We start from the raw sequence: 27755 nt of genomic DNA, 5'->3' as shown, positions 1-27755 counted from the left end.
TGGACGCCATACTTTGATTGCTTTTCAGCCCTCAGGGGCACATTGAAGTTCCACTGCCAAGTGATTTAAGAATCAGTCCTAGCTGAAGATAAAATTTTTTAAACAAAAACAGGAATGGAGAATATCAAGGTTGAGAAATTGCTGTTGACTGAGGGCAAATCAGAAGTGAAGCAACTTTCTAAAGTTAGCTTGTAAGTCAGAAAAAATGATTCAGATTCGGAGAAACCACACACCTGCTTATCATAGCAGAGCTACCTGAACATGCTTATTAAGGAATTCTATTTAGGGTAGGTACAAGATGATTTATCATGCGTGTTTTCAGGATGAGGAAATGAAGGACACAGACCTAATATGATATTTAGGCTTCAGGCTCAGTTGATGCTTTTAGGCGACTATTTTGAGAGGATCATTAGTTAATAGTTGAGATTAGTTTCAGATTCACAGTGTTGATTGAATCTGTGAGTCTGAAACCAGTGTGTTTATGTGTAAGCAAGTCAAGTTGCTTATAATAGAAGATTTGGAAGGGATCTCAAAGGCTGATTTGGCCACCCATAAATCCCCAAAGGGCAGTGGAAAAACAAGTGAATACACATGGTACAAAATGACCTAATTACTTGTAAAGAATCATCAAACAGCAAAAGTTGATATTATTAAAAATCATACTGAAATTCCAGTGACTCAGAAGACTGAGGAAGAAGGATCACCAGTTCAAAACCAGCCTCAGCAACTTAGTGAGACCCTAAAGCAACTTGGTGAGACCCTGTCTCAAAACAAAAAATAAAAAGGGCTGGGGATGTGACTTAGTGTTAAAGCACTTCTGGGTTAAACATATCTGGTGCAAAAAACAATTATATTGATAAAAATCAGCCATTCTAATTTAAAATTAAACTTTGGTTCCATGGTGTCTCTTTGTGGTCATGGTATTTTTTCCAATTAGAAATTTGTGGGCTGGCAATGTGAATTATAGGGTTAAAGTTTGGTTTATATGCTTCCAGTGGAGCAGAAAATTGTTACTTCTTACAACATACTATATTGAATTTTTTTTTTTTTTTTTTTTTTTTTCTCCTCTAGTGCTGGGAATTGAACCCAGGGCCTTATGAGTGTTAGGCAAGTACATCCCCTGAACTACATCCCCAGCCCTTTTTATTTCTTATTTTGAGACAGAGTATTGCGAAATTGCCCAGGCTGGCCTTGAATTTGTGGTCCTCCTGCTTCAGCCTCCTTAGTAGCTGTGAGTAGCTGGGATTACAGGCTTGTGCCATCAACACAGCCTTTGAGAATTTATCTTTATGCAGAGTAGGTTTTATCATGTTAACTTTGCAAACTGCTCACAGATGGGAATCCTCCCTTCTAAGACAAAGTTTACTGTAAATATAAAGATCTCACATTTTCATTTCAAAATGGGGAGTCAGGAAATCTGATCTGTGGTGCCAAAGGAGACCTATTCTCTATGATTGCTTGGGGGACCAGAAGTCCATAGGCACAAGGGACAGGTCAACTTCATGCTGGTATGGATGTGTATGTGGCGCATTTTTGATGAATCCGTTTGCCTCTCTCCCTCTTCTCAGCAGTTTTAATTTTCAAGCCTTGCTGTTTATTCTAAGAGCCCAGCAGCACTTCATCTGTAGGGGAGCACATTACAAATTCAGATTATAATTGGAAAAAAAACAAATGTGTAGCTATGCTAAGTTTCAGGTAAATATTACAGGAAATTTTCTGTCATCTTATCAGGGTTGCAGAAGGTACAATGAAATGAAATGAAAGCAGAGTTAGTATATTCCACATATGAACCCAGAAGTTTGCTTTTAGAACAAGTAAATGGTGGAAGAATTTTGATTTTAGAAAACTGACCTTTTTCCAGAGCTTTTGAAGGGCACCAGCCCTGCCCTAGGGACTGGATGACCAAGCCCACCTTGCTCTGTCCTTCCTCCTGGCTCTGAGGAGAGGTTTTTGCTTGGAGGATAAACACAGGAGTTCACCTAGTAAGCCTGGTTGGGGTTGGAATTCTGGAACTTGTCAGGAGAACCTCACTGAAGAGCTGGGCCTGGAAGCCTTGTGGCACTCAGGACACCTTCCCCAGAGCCACAGGCCACCTACAAATCTGGAAGCGCTGGGCCAAGGAGCTTGCAGCAGAAACCCCATGCCAGCCCTTTAAAGGTTGAGCCCTTTTAAAGCTGTTCTACTCAGAGAGAAAGACTTGGGGTTTCATTTTCCTCTGGACAGGTGACCTCAAGTGAAACAGGAATCATGCTCAGCCTAGTTTCCTCCTCTGGGAAGGTGGGCGACAGACACCCTTGCAGCATTGTTCCTGGAGTTTGTCAGGCCTAACCTATTGCCCAACACATAGATAATGCTCAACAGTTTGGAACTGGAATTGTTAAGATCATTCTGACCCGTTCATGCATCTGTGGAATGTCTGCCTTCTCTCAACTTTTTTCCCTCTCTTGCTGTCCTTGGGCAGCCTTAGGGATCTTTCTATTGGCCATCCCCTCCCCTGCCTTCTTTCACAGCTTTATAATTTCCACACTACAAAATTCACCCTTTTAAAGTGTACAATTCAATGACTTCTAGCAAATTCAGAGTTGTACGTTCAACACTACAGTTCAATTTTGGAACACTTCCATCATCCCCCAAAGATCCTTTGTGTCCTTTAAGCAATTGCTGTCTGTTCCCACCTCAGCCCCAGGCAACCATGAGTCTACTCTCCCTGTGGATTTGCCTGTTCTGGACATTCCCTGAAAGTGGAAACATACAGAGTAGTATCTTTTCTGTCTGGCTCTTTTTCTTACCATGACGTTTTCAGGGTTCATTTGTACCATGGAGTGCATCGTACTTCATTCTGCTTGTTGCTGATTGCTGGTTTGGTGGTGTGGCTGGACCACACTTGCCTGACCCATTTGTCAGCTGATGGGCACTTTCCTTTGGAAAGGAGGAAAGGTGCGAGACTGCACACAGAAGGTAGCTCAGTCTGTGGAAGTGACTAAGCTCAGTGGTTTGGGGGAGGCAGGTCATTTAAGTTCTTTGAATATAAACTCCATTGCTTATGATTTGAGTGAGTTTTTCTTTATAGCTGTATCCTAAAATTGTTAGGAAAATCTAATAAGCCAGATATTTGAAAAATGTGTTTCATGTTGCCTCTCTCTGACCTCGGGAAGTAATTCTCAGTTCTGGTCATATGGAGAAAAATCTGCAACTGCTTTAATCTGACAATGGAATGGGCAAAGCTTCTGCATAATCCCCTTGCTGTTTCTCAGGAGATACGACGTGTGCCATGCTCATGGTCCCGGCTTCCTCCCGATGGTATGGAATGTGAAACATGTTTAGAGAGAAAAAAGGCGTCTCACTAGTGGCAAGTTTCCCCAAAGTGTAACCCTGGGCTGCACTCTGAAACAGACTTCTTTCTCTAGTTGTGCTTTGTTTTCTTAAGTGGAGATGGCACCAGGTGGTCAGGCACCTGCTGGACCTGGCCATGAGCTCTGTGCTTTACCAAGGATGCTGCCTGGTGCCCCTGTGCACCTGCCTCATCCTTCTCAACCCTGAACCCAGTGACTATACAATGTGCAGATTACTCCATGCGCCAGGCAGGGTGCCTCCTGAAGGGCACTGCAGTGATTCTTCCCAGCCTCAAGACAGTGAGTAACACTGGCCCCTGTGCATGGACCAGGCCCCTAGGACATGGAGGTCACAGTGCCACAACTGGGATTGGGTGTCCTGGATATTCCCTTAGGGAGTAAGAGTACTGAGTACTAGGGATTGGCCGGGGTTGGGTTATTTTTGGTACCCAGGACAATGGAAAACTGCTTGGAAATGCTTACTGTGTGTTTTATTATGGTGTGAGTCATGGAACCTAGGATACACAAACTCACAACAGAGATCAAGAGTTGAAAATGAGGAAGGTGCTATAATGATTTGCAGGGAAGTATCTAGACAGGAGGAACCCATTGTCACAGTATAACCTATAACCTTTGTTTCCTTTAGACACCGTAAGAAGATTTTTTTTTGGGGGGGGGGGGGGGGGGCGGGGATACGGAGTCTCACTCTCTTGCCCAGGCTAGTCTTGAACTCCTGGGCTCAAGTGATCCTCCTGCTTCAACCTCCTGAATAACAGAGACAGGTACTTGACTTTCCTCTCAAAAACTTTTACAGTAAGTGATGCAAACCTAAGCCCTCCCAGCAGCCAGAGGTAAGACACATGGGCAAAGAGGAAGCAACAAATCTCATGTATGACAGATTAGAACAGATTTTTAAAAATTAAGAAAAATCTTATGTATCAGAATTTTAGGACCCCTCCTCCCCTTCATGCCTCAATTTAGTTTGGAAAATGTTTGCGTTTGATAATCCAAGAGGGCCAGCACTGTTGTCTAGAAGTGGCATCAGACATTTCACTCAGGCAAGAAAAATGATCCACTGAGATGCAGCTTGTAGTATAATGGGTGAGGAAATCAGAGAAGAGAGCTGGATGCATGAAAAGAGCTGCGTCTTTCTTGACTGAAATTTCACCAGGTGGCTCTTGATGTTGAGATAGCATCACTGAGTGGTATCAGGTTATAGCAAATATTAATTATTTCTGTCACTTCCTTTTTGGTGTCCCTGGCTGCAGCAGCTGATGTGTGTGTGTTGTGTCGTGAACCTTTGTGGGTATTTCCACAGCAGTGATATGCATGGCTTGGGGGAGGGATGCAATTTTCTCCTGGGTCCTTCCTGGGGTTTGGGTACAGTATATCCAAGGGTTGGTCACTTTCTTGTCACCCATATTTCCTTACTGGGAATGGAATCTGGCCAGAAAGAAAACCTTGTTTGTTAATCTGTCTTGTTTGTCCTAAGAGCTTCCTCAGGCCTGTGAAACTGTCATCACAGTCTCCAGGATGAACAACAGCTATTGCCCCCTCTTGCCAGGTCCCCCTCGCCCAACACGATGTGCCCTCGGCCTCTTTAAGTCAGTGTGCACTTTCTGGAATTTATATCCTATTCAGGTGTTCTCTGTTGGCTGGCTCCCTTCACTCAGAGTGATGATTTTGAGGTTCACCTTTGTGGTAAGGATGAACCTCAACTTAATTCACAGAAAGGATGTTGGGAATTGTCCCCCACTGCAGCACAGGTTCACATTCTTCATCTCCTGGTGCAGTGTCAGATGCAAGTAGGATGCTAGTGGTTTTCTTTCTTTCTTTCTTTCTTTTATATTAGAGGTTAGTTTTTAGAAAGTAATTGAAAAGAGAGCCAATAGGGAGAACAAAGACAGTCGTGTCCGTGTCGTCCCCCCCCTCCCCCTGTCAGTGAAGATTATTGGCTTTCTCTTCTTTTGTGGTACTGGAATCAGTCCAGGGCCTCACACCTGCAAGCTACTCCAGCCCCACTTTGGTCTTTGGATGCACAGGATCATTTGCATTGCCTCTAAATGCAACTCCACATGCAACCTTGACTTCACTTCCCAAGTTTAGATAAGACCTGTTTTCTACCCCATTGGAGGTCATTAGAAACAAGATCTCCTTTATTTTTTCATCAACAGAAGGGTGGTAGACATTTTCAGGTGATTAAGAGGTGCAAAATAATTTGGAGAGAGAGCCCAGGTTGGCTTGCTTTCTTTCAGTGAACCAATCCTAAGCCTCCTTCACACACACACACACACACACACACACACACACACACACACACACACACATAACTATCTTTAAAAAATTAAAAGAACATGCCTGTACTTAGAGGGAGTCTTGTTATACAGGAAACATTGTACAGTGAGCTTATGAATAGAGTCGGTTCCTGTTTCAAATTCCTTTCAATATATGACAGAAAACAAAAACTTTTAACCTCAGAGTTAAAATCTATTGCCGCTGCTATTTGCACAGTTGCTAAGCGAAAACAGATTCAGAATTCTATGAAATTGTTCAGACGCTGGCCTAGCTCTAGCAACCCGAGCTGCTGTTTATGAGGAGTTTATAGTAGGGCAACTGCTTCTAATTTGATGTAAAAGTGCATATGCTGCAGGGAAGGGGGAGAACAGAATTGGAGTGCATTGAGATACTATTCAGTTTTTTGGTTGAGAAATACTGGTGAGTCCCCCCACACTATTCTTTATGCTTTTGTGTAATTTCAAACTCTGTAATGAATATGTATTTTTAATAAAGCAGATAAATAAACATAAGTTGATTTGCAAAAAAGTTTTTCTCAATAGTTTCTTAAAAATTGAAAGTCTTTTTTTCCTTTTTAAAATTTTTTTTTGTTTCTTTCATGGCAATGAAGTCAAATAGTAATGTAAATATGAAGTAAAATACTATGTATGTGAGGACTGATAATGCATAAAATCCTGTATAATGGGAGAGCTGTACATGCCTTTTGATTTGGTTCATTCACCTTCTCCCTTTGGCTTACACAGTCAGGAAATAATGAATGATAAAGTCCCTGTAGAGTTCGTGACTTGGGCCATGTTCCCTTCTTAGGAAGGGAAAGAAGAGACAGGAGAGAAGCTTTGGTATAGAGTAATTGAGGTTTTATTTATTTATTATTTTTGGTCTGCTTTGTTGCCCTGCTCAGCACGGGTCCCTTTTCTGCATTATCCCCCAGGGTTAGTAGTCCCCTGTACCTGCCCAAGGTCACCCAGCACAGTCTTAGTGGCAATTAGAGTTGGAGTCTTCATAGAGATGTGTCTCTGACCTCTCTGGCTGTACTTTAGTGAGTCATTTGGAATGAATTATGTGCAAAACTGATCCGAGACTTGAGTGCAACAGGCCATTGAATTGAGTCTCTTGATGTTCAATTATCCACATGTTGTGTAGTGATGCTGTTGGGTGGTGTCTGCTCTTTATAGTAATCTGTCAATTTATTTAGTGAACATAGTCATAAACTTGTCATTTATGACTTCCTTGGTTTCTTTTCATTCTTGCTAAAGCAACATTAAATTTAGAGTTTGGATGATTTTCCTTTTCATCTATTATTCTACTTGGTGGTTGATACATTTTTTTTTTTTTTGTGCCCATGTCCTTGCCAGGTGTTTGCTGTGATAAGGCATACAGTGGGCCTTTTCTAATGATCAGTCATGAGCATGGTGTCCTTGGAGAGCCAGTACTGACCCCACAGCACCCCCAACCCCAGTCTGAAGCCAACACCTGTTTGATGAACAAGCCACCATCTGTGGCTCAGGGCTTTCAAAGGGGACCCCTACCCAAGCCTGTAGCCCACCACCACCAAATGAAAGACTAGGGGAACCAGGGAGATTCAGGTTGGTCGTATGGTCCCGTCCTGTCCCTCCAGTCCCTCCTGTCCCTCCTGTCCCTCCCCTCCCCTCCCCTCCCGTCCCCTTCCCTTCCCTTCCCTTCCCTTCCCTTCCCTTCCCTTCCCTTCCCTTCCCTTCCCTTCCCTTCCCTTCCCTTCCCTTCCCTTCCCTCCTTCCCTCTTCCCTTCCCTTCTTCCCTGTACTTCCCTTCTTCCTTTCCTTTCCCTTCTCCCCTTCCCTTCTTCCCTTCTCCCCTTCCCTTCTTCCTTTCTTCCCTTACCCTTTCCCTTCCCTCTCTTTCTTCCCTTCATTTCTTCCTCTTTCTTTTCCCTTCCTTCTCCACTGCCCGCCCCCATTTTCTTCTGAAAGCTCGTGAGTGCAGTAACTTGTTAACTAGAATATTTTCCATCAATGTGGTGGAGCTATAGCAAAACATAGTAACAATTTCCCCATACAGGAAGGTCTACTGAGTCCCTCCTGTTGATATGTTGTCTTACTCCGTTTTGTTCTGTATTCTAAAAATAAATATTTTAGGTTTCAAAGTATCATTTGAAACTCCTAGGTGAATTGATCTGTTGTGATCACTTTACTGTTACTTTTGCAAAATTGAATTATTACCACCCCAAACCTTAGGTTTTTTTTTTTTCTTGTGGTGCTGGGGATTTAACTTGTGGTTTACAAGTTAACATTTCTCAAGTGCAGGAGTTGGCAAGCATTTTCTTTTAAGAGCCAGATAGTAAATGTTTCAGGTTTGGCCGTTGCCTGATCTCTCTGGCTACTCGAGGCTGTTGTAGCAGCTCCAGGCAGTATATAGATGAATAGGTGTGACTTTGATCCCATAAATTTTTATTGGTAAATGCATGTGGCAGGCGGTAGTGTGCTGACCCTCACTCTCCTGAAAGTGTTTGCTCCTATTACTTTCTTCCTTGTTTTTTGTTTTTGCTTTTCTTGGAGAGTCTGTCTCATTTGGCAAGTATTTACAGGGCACCTACGCTGATTTTTAGGCAGCTAAGTGCACTATTGCCGAAGAATGCTTTGGAGAGAGTTAGACCCACCCAGGAGCAAAGCCAAAGAGCAAGCCTGAGCAACTGGATGGGGTCTCAGTTCTGCATATTGTCTCCCCCTGATTCCTGCAGGAACTGGTTTTTAAACTGTAGAGGGGGGGTTTTCATTTCAAGTTAATGGGCCCCCCACCCCAGCCTTTCTGTTCTTCCTGAAAAACAGTGGCTTTATTATCTCTAGTTGTTGGGAAGGAAGGACTGACAGGATTTGGCTTCAGGAACCAGAAGACCCAGAGCCCAGGTTGACCCTCACCTCTGGGTACACCAGGCTTCCTGGCTTCCTCCTCATTGTCCTTCCTTCCCGCTTTGGCTTCTCCTGACTCTTGCTCTCATCTTGTCTGCTGCAGACAGCCCCCATCGGGAACTGAGAAATGTTATTTCTGGCAGCTCCAGCATACAGCCCCTTCCTCTTAGCTGTGTGCTGTGAACACAGCTCTGTGACTGTACTGAGGCTGAGAAATAGAATGTTTCTATTAGAAACAGAATAGGACTGAGGTGCCTGGCATGCAGGAGGCCCTGGGTCCAATCCAGATAGGGCAGGGAGAACAGGGGAGAGGAGAGGAGAACATTGCTATTGATATGCTAGGAAGGTTTGAGCTCCATCTGCAAAGACATGGCTATCTTGAATTTGACCTTTATGTAAGTGAAATCATCTATTGTCTACTCTGTGTCTAACTTTCTCCTGTCAATATTATTTTTGTGGGATTCAATACTATTGCCAGTGGCAGTAGCAATGCATTCTTATTCTTTGCTGTGAACACTTTATATTTTTAAAGGGTGCTTTTGAAAATTTTTGGTGGCCTTAGCCTTTTTGTGGTCCCTTTTCATCCTTCCCCAGAGATTAGCTGTCTCCAGCACAGAGTTGGCCGCTATGTTGCCTTACAGCCCCTGGCTGGCTGCTCTGTGGCTGGCATCTGCCTTCCAGGAAGTTCATTGTTTCCCCACAGCCACTTTGCAGCTGTTTCAGTAGAGTGTTGGGATCCACAAGAGCTGCTGCTGGGTTTCATTTCACCCCATGTCTGCACCTTTGATGGTTGTCGAGGTTGGCAGGGGTGGGCTTGTAGAAGGAACCTAGACTCCAGCACACATTAACTTCCCACTTTTCAAAAGGCAGTCCAACTGCCAGAACATTGTCTTTGATCTGTTGGTTTTCCTCATTTTGGTTTCTTAAGGCTGTTAAACATTTTTATTGTTCTGTGCTTGTGTTGGCTCCGACTCAATATCCATGAAACCAGACAAATCTCCTTGTAGAATAAGCCTAGCAAACCAGGCTTATAACCTGCAGCCCCCATGGAAAGGAATCAGACCTTGAAATTGTTGAACGTCAGGTTAGTCCCTTAGTGGTTGGTTTGTTTTTATGACAAGACGAGTGAGCATTATATCGTTGGGGCCAGGGGATCAGTTTAAGGACTTTCAGGGTGAAAGGCCTGGTCTACCTGGTAAGAATGTTGTTTTGTAAACAGTCTTTTGCAGCGAGCACAAGTGACCGAGGTGTGTTAGAATGCAGCCTGTGTCAGTGGCAGGTGGCATTTTTTTCTTGTTGTCACAATAGCTATGTGAATTCAGAGATGACCGGGGAATAGCATACTTCCAAGATATTCAGCACAGATGAGCACAGAGACGCTTGTGTGAGGATGACGGAATAATTGAAATCCAACGAAAGGAGGAAGTGGGGACCAGAGGGAAAACTAGGGAAAGGTTTTTATCACAAGAATAACTGGTCAAACAACCAGTTGCATAGCATGTGCTGGCAGTTCCTAAAAGAGGTCCTGGGGCAAGCCTCGGCCAGCCTTCAATGTGCCAGATGCCGGGGACTTATTTTATCTGCTGCTGTGGGGACTTATTTTATCTGCTGCTGTTGTCCTTGCTAGCAGATTTGGAGTTTGCATTCCCAGGTTTGCCTGAATTCTTGGACTGAGGTTCGTGTGTAAACTGGTGGACGTGACATTCCCTGGTTCCTGGACATTTACAGTGTCTGCTGGTTCTTTTCTAAGGATTTCTTCCATTTGATTTACTTATGCACCAATGAAATTGTTGTTTATTTCAAAATCATTGTCTTTTTACTTTATCCTTGACATCTGTAGCTGCTTTTCTCCTTATCTACAATGCTCAGGAAAAGACTGGAAGGAAGAATACATTATAGATTTTCTGGAGACTGTTTGCCAACTGCCTGAAAAGCTTGTATTACAGGGAGTTAATAGCACCCCTGCATTATGGCAAATACTGTGTGGAATAAGAAAGAATGTGTTGCTTAGATCTATAAATCCATGATTTACAGATTCCCCAGTGCATGACTCAGTCATAGAGCTGCTCAAATATGTGTATTCCTTGTGGATATTTTTGTGACTGAAGTTGGTTTTGTGTGGAAAAGCTTGTTCTAAGTGTCTAAGTATTTAAGTACTGAGTATCTAGGACATAAAAATCCCTTTGCCCCAGGTATATCAGGAGAGGAATTAGGAGGAGGAGAAGCCTTTATCATAGGCTGATTTATGCTGTACAACTAATTAGCTATGCAACCTTGAGCAAGTTACTTCTTATCTCTGAGCTGAATAATCTGTCTGTCCTTTGACCAGTTTTTTCTTTTCTTCCTGAATCTTCTTATCTATAACTGGGGACATTCAGGTACATCTGGGTTAAGGGAAGGTTTAAATCAATGTCTGCTAAGAACCCAGACGATACCTCCATGTGAGCATTTGGTGAAAGGTATTTTGTGTTATTCTTGGAACAGGTAGATCCCATTCATTTACTTTGACCACCTGAAGGGCCAGAGCAAATAAATATCTACTCAGGTAATCACTCCCCTCTGTGACCAGACCCTGTTCCTATCTGCCAGGAGCTTACAGTGTAGCGGGACCTCCCTGTGTGTGTCCCAGAAGATAGTGCAGAAGAAATCCATGTGCAGGTGCCAAGCAGCCATCCTTCCCCGGCTTCCCCATCTTCGCTGGTCTGGCGTTCTGAACTAGTCGGGAAGCGGGGCTTCCTTAGACGGTGGGGGCAATTGTGCCGAAAGCCGGATGCATCTGGGGGCCCAGGAAGAGGGAGCATTCACCTTGGCACTTAGGCCCAGATACCACAAGGAGACACAGCAGGTGCAGGCAGGCAGGAGTGATCCACATGGCGGCTTCCCCACTCCCTAGCTCCACTCCCCATTCTGTGCATCTTGCATCCCTGGCGGCACCTTCCCAAACCTCCTCTGGTGACTAGGTCAAGTGAAACGCACCGTTCCCCAGGATGACTCCACGGCTAACTGTTGCTGCAGCTCCCCACGGGGCTGCTGGTGGCCCTAAGGTACTTCCTAAGCTGGGCAGGCATGACTGGGGGTTTGGAACCATAAACCAACGTCTTCTCTCCTGAAGGATCACAAAACCAGTGGCCTAGAGCTGTCTTGATTGGCCCATGGATCAAGGACCTTCTGCAATCAATGCAGGGCTGAGACCTAGTCTCTCTTTCCCACCCCTTCCAGGTATCTACAGTAAGATATCCTGTTAACATTTTTTTTTTCTTTTTCTTTTTTGGTGTGTGTGTGTGCATATGTGTGCACGCACTCACACACACACTAGAGATTGAATCCAGGGTGTTGCATGTGCTAAGCACGTGTTTTACTCTGAGTTACATCCTCAGCCCAAACCACATGTTGGCAATGGTATTGATTTAAAACCAGCATCCATGTTTGCCACGACTGGAAGCAGAGCCTTTGATATGATTTTTTTTTTTTTTTTGAGGGGGTACCAGGGATTGAACCCAGGGCCTTTTGACCAGTGAGTCACATCCCTAACTGTGTTTTGTATTTTATTTAGAGATTTAGAGACAGGGTCTCACTGAGTTGCTTAGCACCTCACTTTTGCTGAACTCATGATCCTTCTGCCGCAGCCTCCCAAGCCTCTGGGATTACAGGCATGTGCCACTGCACCTGGCTTTTCATATAATTTATATCAGTTTCTTCTGGTCACTGTAACTTTCTGTTCATTTTTTTCTATGGGCTAAGCTGCTAATGGCCTCCTGAGTGTCTCTGACAACAAATGACTGGCCATATCACTGGAACTTTGGTATAGTTGTTTCTCTAATCTTTAAAAAGAAGCGAGTTGTGAATTGGTTGCCTGCTCACTTGTTGCTTTGTGAGAGTTCATCATATCTTCAAAAATAGACCACCAGGACTGAGGTGTAGCTCTCTTGTAGAACTCAGGTCTAGCTGGAGTGAGGCCCTGGGTCCTGGCCCTGGCGCCACACACACACTCACACACACACACACACACACACAGCAGACAGTGGGCCAGTGCTTGCTGTGTGCTTGGCCTCCTGACTTACACCCTCTTTCCCCATTTCCTTATAAAGGAATCCTCTGCTCATTTGTTGGGAGGTCTTGGCATGGTGATCCCTACTCCCTCCATACCTCTGAGGGTCAGCCCAGGTGGCTCTGGACCCTGTTCCTGCACCATCTATCCTCATGATCCTCTATTTGCCAACTCCCGCCACCCTTTCCTTTTTTCTTGCTCTCTCTCTCTGTGGTGCTGGGGATGGAACTCAGGATCTTGTGCATGTTGGCATATTGCTCTATCACTAGTTACACCCCAACCACAGACTTTTCTTTTAAATTAAACTCTTTATCTTGAGAAGGTAGATTCACATGTAGTTGTGTGAATAGGGAGAGATAGCCTGCACCCTTTACCCAGCTTTCCCCCTTACAGCACTAGAAACACTAATAACAACATCACAGTTGGGAGATTGATGTCACTACAGTAAAATGCAGAACATTTCCATCCCCACATAGATCCCTCCTGTTGCTCTCTTTTCTCTCACATCCCACTGCTAAGCCCTGGCCTCCATATTTATTGTCCTTTTTTTTTTTTTTTTTCCGAGGCCGGGTCCCACTACATTGCCCATTCTGCTCTTGAACTCCTGGACTCAAGTGAACCTCCTGCCTCAGCCTCCTGAGTAGCTGAAACTACAGGTGTACACCACTTGCCTGGCTTAGAATTCTATTCTTTCAATTACATAAATGGGGCTGTACAGTATGAAACCCTTCTGCAGTGCGCTCTTTTCATGTGGCAGAATTCTCTGGGTTGTCCAGGTCATGTGTTCCAGGGGTTGATTTCTTTATATTGTTGAGAGTCTTCTTTTCACCTCCTGAAGGACCTTGAGCCATTCTTTTGTGTCTCTAACTCTCTGGACTTTGGTCTCTGATTGGGAAAGGAAGGAAGGAGGAAGCTGGTAGCATATTATTCAGCTTCCATGGGAACTTGTCATCCGCCCTAGCCAGTCTGCCTCAGTATCAAGCCCATCATCCCATGTGCTAACTAGCCATGGGGCAACTGAAATTTTTAGACGTTTGGCTTCCTCACCTGTTGTTACAGTATTTTCCTGTGAAGCGCATGTGTGTGCAGATCATGCCATGCCAGGTGTGTGCATATAGACATGTAGGAAGATACAGTGGATGCTCTGTCCAAATATTGCAGTTTCCCCATGTTGTATGTTTTTAGTTTGTACCTTGTGATACCGCGTCTGTCTTGCTTTTGCATGGATAGAACCTTTCAAACCTTATTATGTTGTTAAACTCTGTTAATCAATTATCAGCCATTTGCACTGGCATTTAGCTTAGAGCGGAGGATGTTCCCTGGGAGACAGAGGTCTGTTTTATCGCTTCCAGCTTCTAGTTGTGAATTAATAGGAGTTTACTATTGGGAGAGATCATTCTGTTCCTTTAAAGAATTATGGTCTGGGGGCAGGGAGTATGCTCTGTGGTAGAGCGCGTGCTTAGCATGTGTGAGGCCCTGGGTTCCATCTCCAGTACCACACACACACAAGTTATGGTCCAGCAGGAAGGGCATGCTCATTAAAAGCAGCCTCTCGTGAAGTTGATCAAGATGTATTGGAATGCAGGGCATGACTAGTAGTTGGCTGGGCAATCCAAATGCTTTGGAGAGGTTAGTGCCCATGAAAAGGTTTATGGGGTAGTCTGAAAAAAACTCCAAGCTACCTCCTGGCAACACATTCAGCCAAGGCTTTATTGGAACATTTAATGAACTAGATTTTTTTTTTTTTTTTTCCTGTGCTACTCTTTTAAGAAAGATGGCTTAGGGTTGGGGGTGTAGCTCAGTGGCAGAGCATTTGTGTTGCATGCAAGAGACCTAGGTTCATTCCTCAGTATTGCATGCATGCATAAGTAAATATTTTACACACACACACACACACACACACACACACACACACACACACACACACCCCGATCCAAGGATCCACCACTCTTCTTTGTGCTTTGGCAGGACAGTGGGTACCAAATGTACTATCATTTGATCACCTGTGGGAATTTTTTAGCTGAGATTTGTTTAACTTCTTCCTAATTTTTTTTTTTTTTTGTAGCATCTGAGACTTTATTTATTTATTTATTTACTTACTTATTTTTTGGTGGTGCTGGGAATTGAACCATAGCCTCTGCTTGCTAGGCAAGCACTGCACCACTAAGCTACATGCCCAGCCATTTTTACTACTACTACTAGTACTACTACTACTACATTATTATTACTTGCAGTACTGGGGATTGAAACCAAGGGCTCTCTACCACTGAGCTAAAGCTTCAACCTTATTTATTTATTTGGTACTGGGGATTGAACCCAGAGGTTCTTAACCACTGAGCTAGATCTTCAGCACTTTTTATTTTTTCTTTTGAGACAGGGCTTTACAAGTTGGTGAGGCTGACCTTGAACTTGCAATCCTCTTGCCTCAGCCTCTTGAGTCACAGGGATTACAGAATTGCACCACACTATACCTGACCTGAAGCTTCACTTTATTGTCACCACCTTGAAGGCCTGCCCTCAGCTGGGTCTGCCAAAGACTTTCTTTTGTTAGGCCCATTCCGTTCCTAGGTCACAATTTTAAAGACTTTTGAATTTAACCAACAGTAAAAGTGATGATTTTAGTTCCAGAATTTTAAAGCTAAAAAAATCTTGAAAATAGCCAAGATTGAACTGATCGTTTTATGGATAAGGAAACTGAGACCCAGCAAGGTCCCTGGTTGGTCCCTAATGTGTGCTTGTCTCCATGGGGGAAGCTGGGAATTTACCCCGATCCTTCAGTCAGTGGGACTCAGCCTGTGTAAGTTCAGTGATGGATGATGTAGACATACTATGTGCCTCATTCTGCTGGCATAAAATTTAAAACAAACCAGAAATGTTATCTAAAGCTTTGAGTGGGATTTTAGGTTGCTTCCTTTTTAAGAAGGAAGACTATTTTTATGTTTCTTGGGTACAATAAACCTAGTACCTCCAGCTAACAAGGGAACTCGTTCCTGCTGTAAGTAGGAGGTAGAAGCATCACAAAGGGACCATGCACACCAATCCACCTGCCAGGACTCCAGGAGGGGAGCACTAGGGTGAGATGAGCCCCTGTGGGGTCCAGCTGTGGATTCTTAGGAAAGCTGGAGCATGGGACAGCCTTATCCCATTCTGGAAATTTTCACTGGCCACATCGGCAGTTCTTCATGTGCATCTTCATAGAGTTTTTTCTTTAGCAAAAGGGAGGATGCATTAATAACCCAGGGCTTTCTAAACAAAGAAGTATAGTAAAACTTCTAAAAGTCAGACCTCTGAAGTCAAGGTATCAACAGGGCCACACACCTTGGAGGTTGTAGGGGAGGATCCTTCCTGGCCTCTTCCAGCCTCTTGTAGCTCCTGGCATGCCTTGGTTTGTGGATGCCACCCCTCCACCCTCTGCCTCCGGCTTCACATAGTTCTCTGCCAGGTCTGAATTTCCCTCTTCTTAAATGCCAACCAGCCATTGAATTAGGGCCACCTTACTCCAGGATGACCTCATCTCAGTTACATCTGTAATGATCCTATTGCCTAATAAGGTCACATGCACAGGTTCTGGGGTTGAGGTTTCAACATATCTTTTTTTTGTGACACAATTTATCTCATAATAAAGGCTATTAGATATTTCTTGAGATAATATCTACATACAGAAAAAAATGTTCATGTTGTAAGCATAGACCTTGGTGGATTTGCACATAGTGCACCCAGATGATGGTCAACAAAGACCATCTCATACCCCGTACCTTTTAAGGAACTTGTTTGTTGGTAGGCATTTCCCAGGGCTTGTAGCCTGGGTTGTGTCATTTAGGGTTAGATATGACTCATTGTCGACACTTCAGGCTACATATACTGCTGTGTAACAGCCAATGATTGTGGTACCTTATTGCAAATTGTAATGAGCATTTGTACTTTTTAACCCCAGTAGCTTCCTGAGATGTCTGTTGAAAAGCATATTGTCCTAAAACAAATTTTGTCTTCAGTAGGAATAATTAGATTTGAGTCAGAGATTCTGCCAGAGGTTCCTTGGTTGAATCAATCTCAGGTATGGCCAGTTACCTCCCAAGGGCATAAGTGCTGCTCTCATCTGTTGTTGCCACTGTGGGAGACCAGGGGGCTCTCAGTCAGGCCTTTGCTCACGGATCCATTTTGGGTGCCTTCTCTGTAAGATTCTTGGCTTATGTGGATGAAGGTCTTCATTGGGTAGCAGGAGGGGACTGTAGCCAGCAAGCGCCAGTGCTATGTCAAGCGGTCTGAGACCTGGGCTCCCCTGACACCAACAGGCTGAGAGCACCCAGGCAGGGACTAGAAGTCCCTCTCCTTTTATTCTGCATTGGCTCCCATCTCAAAGTCATACCATTCTTCTGTACTGTTCTTGTGAAAGTCACACATGGTAACTGTCACAGTGAGTCTCTATCTTTGTGATCCTTGGTTTGCTTTCCTGTAGAGTTGAGAAGGAAATCCTTGCCTGACCTCCTTATCCCTTAGTTGTTTTAAGAGCCAGGATCAAAGCTGGCGGGCAGGATGTTTAGAACTGTTGCTGTAGTGGATTCTGAGAAACCAAGCAGGGAATGAGTAAGAAATTAACTATGAGCAATGCATAGTTGAAATTGGGATTGTGGAAAGTTACATCGTTACTGAATTGATGAGCATCAGAATACATGGAACCAGGGGAGTCACACCACTGTATCGCAAAGTTCTCCTCAATGACCCCCTCTCCTGTGCTGGGGGTTGAACCCAGGGGTGCTCTAACACTGAGCTTTTGATACTTTATTTTGAGACAGGGACTTGCTAAATTGCTAAGACTGACCTCCAACTTATAATCCTCCTTCCTCAGCCTCCTGATCGCTGGGACAGGTATGTGCCACTGTGCCCTGCTAATGATTTTGATTTTCTGGCTTTTGTGTTTCATGTCAGAACCAAAAACCACATTAAAGAATACAGTGGAGTACTGACGTGTTCTAGGTCTTTTTATTTTTTATTTTTCTTTTTTCCTTTTAATTTTTGAGACAGGGCCTTGCTATATTGTTTAGACTGGGCCTTAAACTCTTGGGCTTCTGTGATCCTCCTGCTTCAGCCTCCTGAATAGCTGGGACCACAGGTATGTTGCCACCACAGTCAGCTCAGAAATTCTTTTATGAAAAGTGGTGAAAAGTATCTGTTGTTGCCCTTTTTTGGGACACAGTGATAAATATCCACATAGCTATCCTTAACAGGTAAATGTTTTTATTATTGTGCATCAGAGTTCATCCTTGAAAGTACTGAATGAGAACAAGTTCAGGAGATTGGACTGAGACAAGGTTGTTGCTAAGATCCAAATCGCTGGGATTACAGGCATGTGCCACCATATATAGCCTCTCCCTATCCACTGGGTACATAAAGACCTTTTTAAGCTGCTCAGTTTTAGGTGGGGCAGAAGTGCTACTATGTCAGAAGAATTAGGGATTTTAATTCAGGTCATATTTTAAAGTTTTTTTTTTTTTTTTTTTTTTTTTTAAATCCCAAATCTGTGAATGGGAAAGATAAACATATCATTAAGGAATTAAGGTTTTGCACATCAGAATTGGTTGCTGATTAAACCAATAAAGGGTTTCTGGTTTTTGTTCAGTCTTGTCCTCTTCAGACTGCTGTAATCTTAAGGACTTTGCTATTTTTAATTGGAGGATTCCAAGTTAGATAATAACTTGGCTATTTTTGTTTGATACTAGCTTCGGTTTGGCCTGAATACTATTACTGATGAGATGAGGAATGTTCATTAACATATTGAAAAATCTGCCTCCAGGTAGTCCTACTGCATATGAACTTGGCTCTCCATAACCCTTGGTTCCACATCCATAGATGCAACTATCCTCAGATAAAAAATACTCAGGAGAAAAAAATTGTGTCTGTATTGAACATGAACGATTTTTTCTTGTCATTACTTCCTAAGCAATACAGCCTAACAATACATAGCATTTACATTGCATTAAGTAATGTAAATGATCTAGGGATGGTTTAAGGTAAACAGGAGGATATGTATAGGTTGCCTGCAAATTCTAGACCATTTTGTTCAAGGGACTTGAGCACCCTCTTATTTGGTCCCCTGTGAATAGGAACAACTATCTTACTTTGCCAGCAAAGAATGTAGGCATCGGATAAATGGAAATGTAATGAATCTATTGTAACTGGTAGATTTCTAGGGCAGATACTATATATCTTACTCTTTTTTCTGGTTTTTTTTTTTTTTTTTTTTTGGTGCTCAAGATTGCATCCAGGACTTCACCCACACTAAGCACACACATTATCATTGAGCTGTGTACCCTCAGCCCAGCATGTCATACTTGTAAAAACATGGAAATGACAATATTTTAGTGTTCTTTTTAGCTTGTTTCCTAGATGCAATGATACATTTTACCCCTTAGTGGTTCTTTTTTAAAAATTTTCTTTTAGTTGTAGATGGACACAATGCCTTTATTTTATTCATTTTCTGTGGTGCTAAAAATCGAACCCAGTGCCTCACACATGCTAGGCAAGTTCTCTAGCACTGAGCCACACCCCCAGGCCCAGTGGTTCTTTTTAATTACAAAAGCAAGCAAAGTTTTGCTGTCTGGGACTGTTCTGCTTCTTGTTGAGTTTTGAAAAGTATAATCATTAGAAGAAAAATAATTTATTGATTAAAAATTATGAACCATTCTAAAATATCCGTGTTTTCTGGAAAGGGTTATCAGTTGTCCTAACTAACACACCTTCCCAAGAGGACACTGGGACTCCTGCACCAGCGAGTTTAGTTCTGCACCCCCAGCTCCTGGGGTTCTGCCCCACGGCCCTTGAGGTCTCCCTCTTTGGTTGCAGGTAGCTGCTGTATCTCCAGGCATCCTGTCTTTGTTTAAGCTGCAAAAAAGGGGAAAGGGTGGTCCCAGATGCCTCTGTCCTTTTAGTATAGAGACAAAGGTTTTCTGCTACAGCCCCCAGCTGACTTCTACTTTCCGCCGCTCCTGCTGGAAGGCACCTTTTTTTTTTTTTTGGCGGGGGGCGCTGTCAGAGGATGAGGCTCCTGTGACTCTATGGTAGATTCAGATGCTGGAGAGAGTCGTGCCAGCAGCCACCATAGATTGACATTAATGATGAGGGAGGGGATATCACTTGCAAAAGATGCATGAAGGAATCTCGGAGAACTTGGGAATTGATTGAAGCTCTGAAAGAGGGGTCAACTTTGGAGAGTCAGAAGATTTTGGGTTAGTAAACAGCACGGAGAAAACAGACGGAGAAAACAGCACAGGTGGAGAAGACTGCCTTCGGGTGCAGGGTTCCTGTGTACATCCACTTCATGGACCCTAACATAAAAGGGGCTGTTGTTCACATCTGAGAGTAGAATGTGAATTACCCAAACCAGAGGATGTCAGTGGTTGGTTACACATGACTGTCGGACATGATTATTTGGGGGGCGGGTAGGTGGAGTAGGGGAGTTTTTAAATTTGTTTTCTTTTGCGCTGTGCTGGGGATTGAACCCAGGGCCTTGTGCATGCTAGGTAAGTGCCCTACCACTGAGCTATAACCCCAGTCCGGGTTTTACCTATTTTAGAAAGTGAAGATTGCCAACATTTGAGGAAAGAGGAGTTTACTCCCCCAAGATCCCCATTTCTAGTTGCTTTAATCAAATGGGAAAGCCTGCCTACTCTGGACAGTTAACCCCCGTGGCACTGGGTGGTAACTGCACTCTGTGATGGGAGGACCCTGCCACTGCCCACAGGGCCCACTGCTCCGGCTGTGTGTTTTGTATACCCCGCCCCTGCACTCCTGTCTGTTCCTCCCTGTCCCCAGGAGCACTTGCCTGTGCAACCCAGAACTCCCTGTTTTTCTTCCATTTCCTTAGGCTCTGCCGACTAGGCTTTACAACAGAAATTGCTGAAGACTTTTTCAAAAGGAAAGCTAGCCCTTGTGATGACTGAGGTCATCCATATTTTACCCAAGAGAAAGGTGAAGGCTTGTGGGGCATGTCTCCGAGTTCACTCCAAGGAAAGGTGAGGGATCTTCACTCTGTACCCCCTTGTTAATGCCTCCTAGGCAGCGTTGGCTTGTCTCAAGGCCAGAAGCGCCTTTGAAATAGCGGTAGGATGGGAATGTCCATGAAAAATAAACAGCCCTGTGTGAGGAGGAGCAGGGAGGCTGTGTTCTCACACCCAGTGGCTCCGCTTCCTGTTTCTTGATTGCAGATCTCTTTCACATTGCATTTTCTCTTTGAAAACTGTGGATTTAAGTAATTCCAGTCATCTCTATTTAAGCAGGCACTTAAATGACCAGACTCATACATCAAAAGGGAAAGGGGCAGGGTGCAGGGCAGATCTGTGTTTCTAGATTGGCGGGAAGCCTGCTTGAGGGTCTTGATGCTTCTAAAACCTACTTGAAAGGGCCACGATGGTGTTTTTCTCTTTCCTCCCATGGTTGTGAGATGAAAGCTGGGCTTTAGACAGGAACTTTGCTTATCTTTGCTGGTTCGTTTCCTCTCTCTTCGTTCTTTGCTGAATTGTCGCCTATTACATTGCACTGGATGTGTATATAGCAGGAGAGGAACAAAGATGGGGTTTGGGCTTTGTCCTTACAGAGATGGCAGTCTCATGGGACAAGAAGCCTAAGCAGGTTAGAAGCAGTGGCTGGTGGTGTGCCACAGAGGAGGGAGCCCTGTTCCTTAGTGGAAGCTCAAGTGCCCACCTGGAGTTCTAAAGACTGAATGGGGGGCAAGCCAGGCCAAGCGTGTGCATGCCAGGGATGGGGATGGATGGAGTGGCCAGAGGGGATCTGGTAAACAAAGCTCTGCAGTCAAGAAAGACCACTTTCTCTTAGGGAGGAAGGACAGAGGCTCATTGTCACTGTGTGTGATGTTTAGGCAGAGCCGATGGTGTCCAGGACAAGGCCTGTTTGCATGGGAATGGCAGGACTTTGCTAAACACTGTGGCCCCCACCTGGCCTGACCAAACTGGTCTTCTGATTCTTGCCACAGACCAGAGAAGAGGATTCATGTGAGGTGGTGGCCTCCTGCTTCCTCCATGGTAAGAGGTGCCTTTAGAAGTGACTCGGTTTTGTTTTTCTGTTCCACAGGAGCCTTTCTGGACATCTCTAATATGCATCCTTCCTCTAGAGGAGTGGTTGCCCACGGGGGTGATCTTGTGCCCCAGGAGATGTGTAGAGTCATTTGTGGTTGTTACTTCTGGGAGGGGTGGGGTGTTGTGCCCTTGTTACAGTTTCTAGAGGGGTAGATGGGGTGCTGCTCAACATCCTACAGAGCACAGCACAACCCCCACCCCTGGCAATCTATCACTGGCCTTGAAGTCAGTAAGGCGGAGGTGGAGAAGGTTTAAGAGGTAGAGCCCAGTGCGGGGGAGTTAAGTGAGTGGGGGTGTGCCCCTGAAGGAGATAGTAGGACCCTAGCCCCTTCCTGCCTCTCTCTTTACTCTGGCTGCCATGAGTTAAAAAGGTTTCCTCTGCTAGGTGCTTCTGCTCTGAGGTACTGCCATGCCACAGACCCAAAAACAGTAGGGCCAAAGAACTGAAAGCTCTGAAACCATTAGCCAAAATAAAACTTTTCCTCTTTTAAGTTGATTATCTCACATATTTTGTTACAGCAACTGAAAGTTGAATAACACACAGACACATTGACTTAGTTCAATCCGTTGTGTCAGTTTATGCATCCACCAAGTATGCAAGATTCGCAGGGGTAGGAAACAGTCCAGATATCCCTAGGCAGATGGATGGATAAAGAAAAGGCAGCCTATACATATAGTGGAATGCTATTCAGCCTCAAAAAGGAAAGTAGTCCTGTCACATGCTATAATGTGAGTTACGCTGAGTGAGATGAGCCAGTCAGTTCCAAAAGACAGATGCTCTATGACCCCACTTATATGAGCAATGTAGAATAGCCAGCTTTACAGAAACAGTAAGGAGAGAGGTGGGTGCCAGAGGCTGAGGTGATGGGGAGTGGAGAGATCATTGGGTATGGTTTTAGTTTTGTAAGATAAAAAAGTTCTAGAGATCCTTATAGCACAATTCAATTGTAGTTAATGCTACCAAATTTATATGATTTTTTTAAAACCACAGTTTAAAAACAAAGAGCTACAGATGTGCTTGTCCTTTTGGGCATCTTGTTCCTAGCAGCCTTTCTGGAGTTTGGACACGTTACCTGTGGCACTTGTTCCATGTCAGTGGCTTTGGGTCTGGCTAAGCCCACAGGACAGGCCATCTCTTTCCAGGGGTTAGTCAGGAAGTAGAGGCACTTAGAATATTGTGGGACAAAGAGACTCTAAAAGGAATAAAGGTTATGTGACCGTGGGAGAAGGACCACAGGGCAATGTTGGCAGGTCCCGCACTGTTCAGTCACTAACCGGTGCATTTGAGAAGCTGCCCATTAGTTTGGGGAAGGGACACTTGTGGGGAGCCCAAGGAAAGCCTGGCCTGCCTGAATCTGAGCCAGTATCTCCTGGTGGGCCTGTGGTTGTGGCTGATTTGTCACTCTTCCCTGAATTGGAAAGAGTAAGGCGATGAAGAGTGTGGGTTATGAAGACGTGCTGATGCCTTTCTGAGAATCTCTTGCCCTGTGTGACTGTGATGTGACTTCTGGCGTGTATTGTCTACTGTGTCACTTTTGCCTTCAATCCTTGGGCAACTTTCTCTTTTGAGCAATCTAAGGAAGAACCCTACAGGGACAGAGGATCTGGAAAACAGTTCCCATTTTTACCAGGATGGCTGGTCATTCACTGTACTTAACAAATAAATGCTTGACCTGTGCATATGGTATATGTTCAGAGGCCTGGCCCGGGAGAAGTGTGCACGTGGTACTGACATTCCCTGTGTGATTGTAATACATGACATTTAAATACCCAGGGGTGCTCAACCACTGAGCCACATCCCCAGCACTTATTTTTTAATTTATTATTATTTTTTATTTTTTAGTTGCATGTGGACACAAGACCTTTATTTTTTATTTTTATTTTTATTTTTTATGTGGTGCTGAGGATCGAACCCAGGGCCTCATGCATCCTAGGCGAGTGCTCTACCACTGAGCCGCAACCCCAGCCCCAGCACTTTTTGTTTTTGAGACAGGGTTTCACTAAGTTGCTTGGGGTGTCACTAAGTTACTGAGGCTGACTTTGAACTTATGATTTTCCCACCTTAGCTTTGAGTCATTGGAAGTACAGGCATGTGCCACTATGCTCAATTTCATTTTGTAGTTTAAAAAGGTTTTTATGTCTTGAAAATTTATCTGCCATTTAAATCATGTCTTTTCTTTTTTATTCTTTAAATGGGGGAAATGTGGCCTTGTTTCCACATTATCCACTTAGGCCAAACTCCCACAAAATATTCCATTTATAAATTGCTACTTTCTGTGTTCTCTCTTTCCTGAAATTCTGTAATAGGTTAAAAAAAAAAAAAAAGGAAAAAGGCAAAATAAAACATGTTTAAAATAAATAGTAAGAATATCTAGGATAATTAAGCTTTGGGATTTTGTTTTTTCTCTTCAGTCTTACATAAATATCTGGGAGGTTGTAAATGGCCAGTTTTCCCTTTCTAGTGAACTAATTTCCTTATGTTATAAGCAAGAACCTGATAATTTGTCACTGAACCTGAGAGTGAAATAGCCTCTGCAGGTTTGGACCTAGTTTGGACATGAATAAATTGTAACAATAATAAAGCAATGGTTTGTAAATAAATACATTTGTACAATACTTTAGAGTTTGTAACATGTTAGTTTTATCTCCCTGATTGTCCTAGGGTATAAGACAACTGACTCTTATCATCATTTTTGGATGACTAAACCAGTACTAAAGAAAATTAAGTGATTTTTCCCCAAGTCATGTAGAGGCAAGTCTTAAGTGTCAGGTCACTCTATCTTTGAAGTGTTCTAGGACACACAGCCCCTACTCCAACCTGTGATCTGTTTCTCTCTCATTGTCACCAGGGTGCCCTGTGCATATCTGATATTGCGCTTGCCTCGTGGAATCTGTATCAGTCCCGGTCCAGTTAGGAGATGAGCCCACACAGTAACTGGAAAAAGGAGTGTTTCATATAAATCAAGACTAGATGAATTACCAAATCCCACCATGCCCACTTGCTAATTGTCTTGTCTGTCTATAAGAGCAAAGTTGAACAATTGCCAAAGAGACTGTGTGGCTCAAAAAGTAAAAAGTGTTTGTTTATACTATGACCCTTGATGAAAGTTTGCTTGCCCCCACTGTGAAAGATTGTTACCTGGATGCAGTGCTGTGTGCCTGAGTCCCAGCTACTTGGGAGGCTGAGGCAGGAGGATCACTTCAGCCCACGAATTCTGGGGCAGCCTGGGCAACATAGTGAGACCCCCATCACTGAAGAAGCGTAAAGAACAGTGACAGGTCGTTACTTATTACTGACTCATTATTTACTAGTAACAACCACACGTAAAGAGAGCTCTTAATTCCCCACCCTTTGATATTTATCTCTTCCTAAATGTACATACCCTTTTTTCCATGCCCTTGATTTCATCTGTTTAGGCCAATACTGCTCTAACCTTTTATATAATGGTTCATACGTGCAATGATTCCTGTAAATATATGCTCCTGGCGAGTGTGGGGTTCATCATGCATTTTCAATAGCCAGCTTCTACAAATAGATAAAAACTTATACTCCACCTTCAGTTCATGAGAATTCATTTGTTTTCTATTTTCATTTATACTGTTTACTTTAGTCTCTGATGTGATTTTATTTTACATTTCTGTAATTTCTGTAGATATTAAGCTGCTTCTTTTGATTATTGAAGACTTATCTCCTGTAATAAAGTGACATTCAAGTCTCTTACCTTTTCTTTGGTGTCCATGCCTTTTTCTTGTTAAGTGTTCTGTTATATATGAGGCAATTAGTTTCTCCCAAGTTGTCCCTTCACTCTGTACTCTTTAATGTTATCATCTGGTGAATATGAATTTTATTTTATTATTTTCCAGTTTATAAATTTGAAAAATATTATTGGTATAACTTTGTGGGGGGGAGGGAAGAGGAGCTCTTAAAACAGTATAGGCATGTAAAGGAGCAGGCACTGACTACCTCCAGGGCCAAGGTGGAGCACCTGAGGAAAGGAGCGAGCGATCTGGAACTGTGATCCTGGGATCCTCCCAAGGCCCATATTTACATCTCATGGGCATTTATGGGACTGTGGTCCTCTGGAGAAATTTTCTGAGGGCTTTAGTCCAGCTGGTGAGCCAGCAGGAAGCTGGCCGGACTGTGGGTGGGGCTCACCGGAAAGCCACCTGAGGAACTGTTACTAAAACTCTGTTGGGCAGCTGCCCCCTGGGGTGCCAGTGGGACTTGTTCGGAAGCCACCTTAGCACCACTCGGAGTTCCACGGACTACGGGATCCCACCAAAGCAGGCAGAGAACACACGGATATGGAAGCAAGAAGCCCCTTCTTCCTTCTGTGTCCCTCTACTGCCCTCTGCTGGCAACACTGGCCAGATGCCAGTCACAGGCTCAGGAGAAACGTTTTCCAGGTCCCAACCTAGTATCACAGCATCGGTAGGAAGGCCACTGGGACCTGAATCTGGGCTTTGGAGTGGCTGGGTGGTGTGGGCTGTGGATCTCTTCCTTTCTTAGGCTCTGCTTCAGGCCTGGAGGTAGCAGCTGCGCCTGTCAGCTGTGAGTCCCGGATTTGGCTGAGGCAGTGTCTTGTAAGTGGTGGAGTGGGAGTAGATTCTTCCCAAGTCGTCTTTCTCCACAGGATTGTGGCTTCCTCCAGCACACAGTGGTATTCAGAGAATGCTTCCTCAGTGATGCTCTCCACATGCTGTCCCTGGGGGATCTTGGCTTCGCACTGTCTGGTGTGCAGTGCAGACCTGATGATGCAGGCTTTGTTGAGTCCCAAGGCCCTTGGACCTTCATACCATCTGGGGAGTAGCTCACAGCTCTGAGCTTTACTATGCCCCCTGTAGAAGCCGTGAGTCCCTGGCACTGAATGCATACTTCTCTCTGGTGTCCTGTCCTGCTGAGCTGGGTGCTGAGTTCGCTCTCCTGGCCAGGGCAGGTTCCACACCTACCCAGTTCTCACGTCAGTCCTTGAGCCAGCTCCATTTTGCTTGCTCATTGCCGTCTCTACAGCTGATCTTCAAGCCATGGCTTCCCCTGGGGGCATCTCACTCGCCTCTTGGTGTCCATCAGCCTGGCTCTGTCTGTCTCCTTGTGCAGACCACATTGGCCTTTCTGTATCTCGGGGGGCCTCATGTGACCCAGCCCTCATTTGGGGGAGGGATGAAAAGATTGTTAGACCTTTGTCTTTGTGTGTGTGTGTGTACGCGTATGCATGCATGTGAGGGATTGAACCCACAGCCTTGCACATGCTCTACCACTGAGCTACACCCCCAACCCTTAGACCTTGATGTTCCTATGCTCTGCACTAAATACCTATGGATTACCTAGTTCCAAAACAGCTGAGGTGGAGTTTTATTTTTCTCTCTTTTTTGTGTATTATCATTTTTCATTTTGATGTCGTTTGGTCACTTGTGAAGAATGGGATTTTCTTTTCCCTTCATAGTTAAGATTTTATTGGTTGGGCCAAGGGTATAGCTCAGTGGTAGGGTACAAGGCCATGGGTTCCACTCCCAGCACTGAAAAGCAAAAACAAAACGGTGACTGAAAATAGATTAGGGGTTGTTTTAAAGATCAAAACACAAGACATTCCAGTTTCCCCACAATTCTTAATGTTCTCTTCAAATATCTAAAGTACTATGTAATTGTGATTCTTTCTAAACAGGAATAAATTTCCAACTTAAAATCTGAAGCCAAATTTTTCTAAAGAGGATATCAGGAAGCAGTCCCTTCAGATGTTGATAAGCTGCTATGTCACGAGTCCTAGTACTTCACAATGTGTTATCATAAATACTATAAACTCAAATTTTCTTTTTTCTTTTCATTTTCTTTCCTCCCCTCCCTTCCTTTCCTCCCTGCTTTCTTCCTGTTCTCTCCTACTCTCCCCTCCCCTCCTCTTCCTTCTTCCCTTTCCTTCTCTTCTTTCAGTGGGTACTGAACCCAGGGTCTCATGCATGTTAAGCACTTGCTTTACCACCAAGCTACACCCCCAGCCCCAAACTCAAAATTTCAGTCTTTCAAAGCACATTAACCAAATGATTAGGAACACTGGGCTGTCCTTTAGAGCATATGTATTTCTGATCAGGAGGGCTAGGGTGAAGGGGCAGA

General features: G+C 44.1%; 1 protein-coding gene and 1 long non-coding RNA gene across 5 annotated transcripts in view; one reads left to right on the top strand and one right to left on the bottom strand.

Moving 5' to 3' along the window:
• Positions 1-27755, bottom strand: part of LOC306650885 — a 461164-nt gene that overhangs the window by 17520 nt on the left and 415889 nt on the right. The gene's annotated exons all lie outside the window — the stretch shown is intronic.
• The window catches only part of SHROOM2 (shroom family member 2), a 125899-nt gene that overhangs the window by 25223 nt on the left and 72921 nt on the right, over positions 1-27755 (top strand). Inside the window, exon 1 of one of the 4 annotated variants that reach the window (XM_079123125.1) lies at positions 20422-20569. The exons of 2 other annotated variants lie outside the window; for them this stretch is intronic. In XM_079123125.1, the coding sequence (XP_078979251.1) occupies positions 20543-20569 (27 nt within the window). In that variant the 5' untranslated portion in view covers positions 20422-20542. Of the gene's footprint in view, positions 1-20421; positions 20570-20606; positions 21596-27755 lie in introns of those variants that run through there. One more of the 4 variants, XM_079123126.1, reaches the window with a different exon arrangement.

The sequence above is a fragment of the Sciurus vulgaris genome, assembly GCF_902686455.1.
Source record: "Sciurus vulgaris genome assembly, chromosome: X".
Classification (NCBI taxonomy): domain Eukaryota; kingdom Metazoa; phylum Chordata; class Mammalia; order Rodentia; family Sciuridae; genus Sciurus; species Sciurus vulgaris.
Note: the sequence above shows the minus strand (reverse complement) of the source record. Positions and strands in the feature narration are given on the sequence as shown.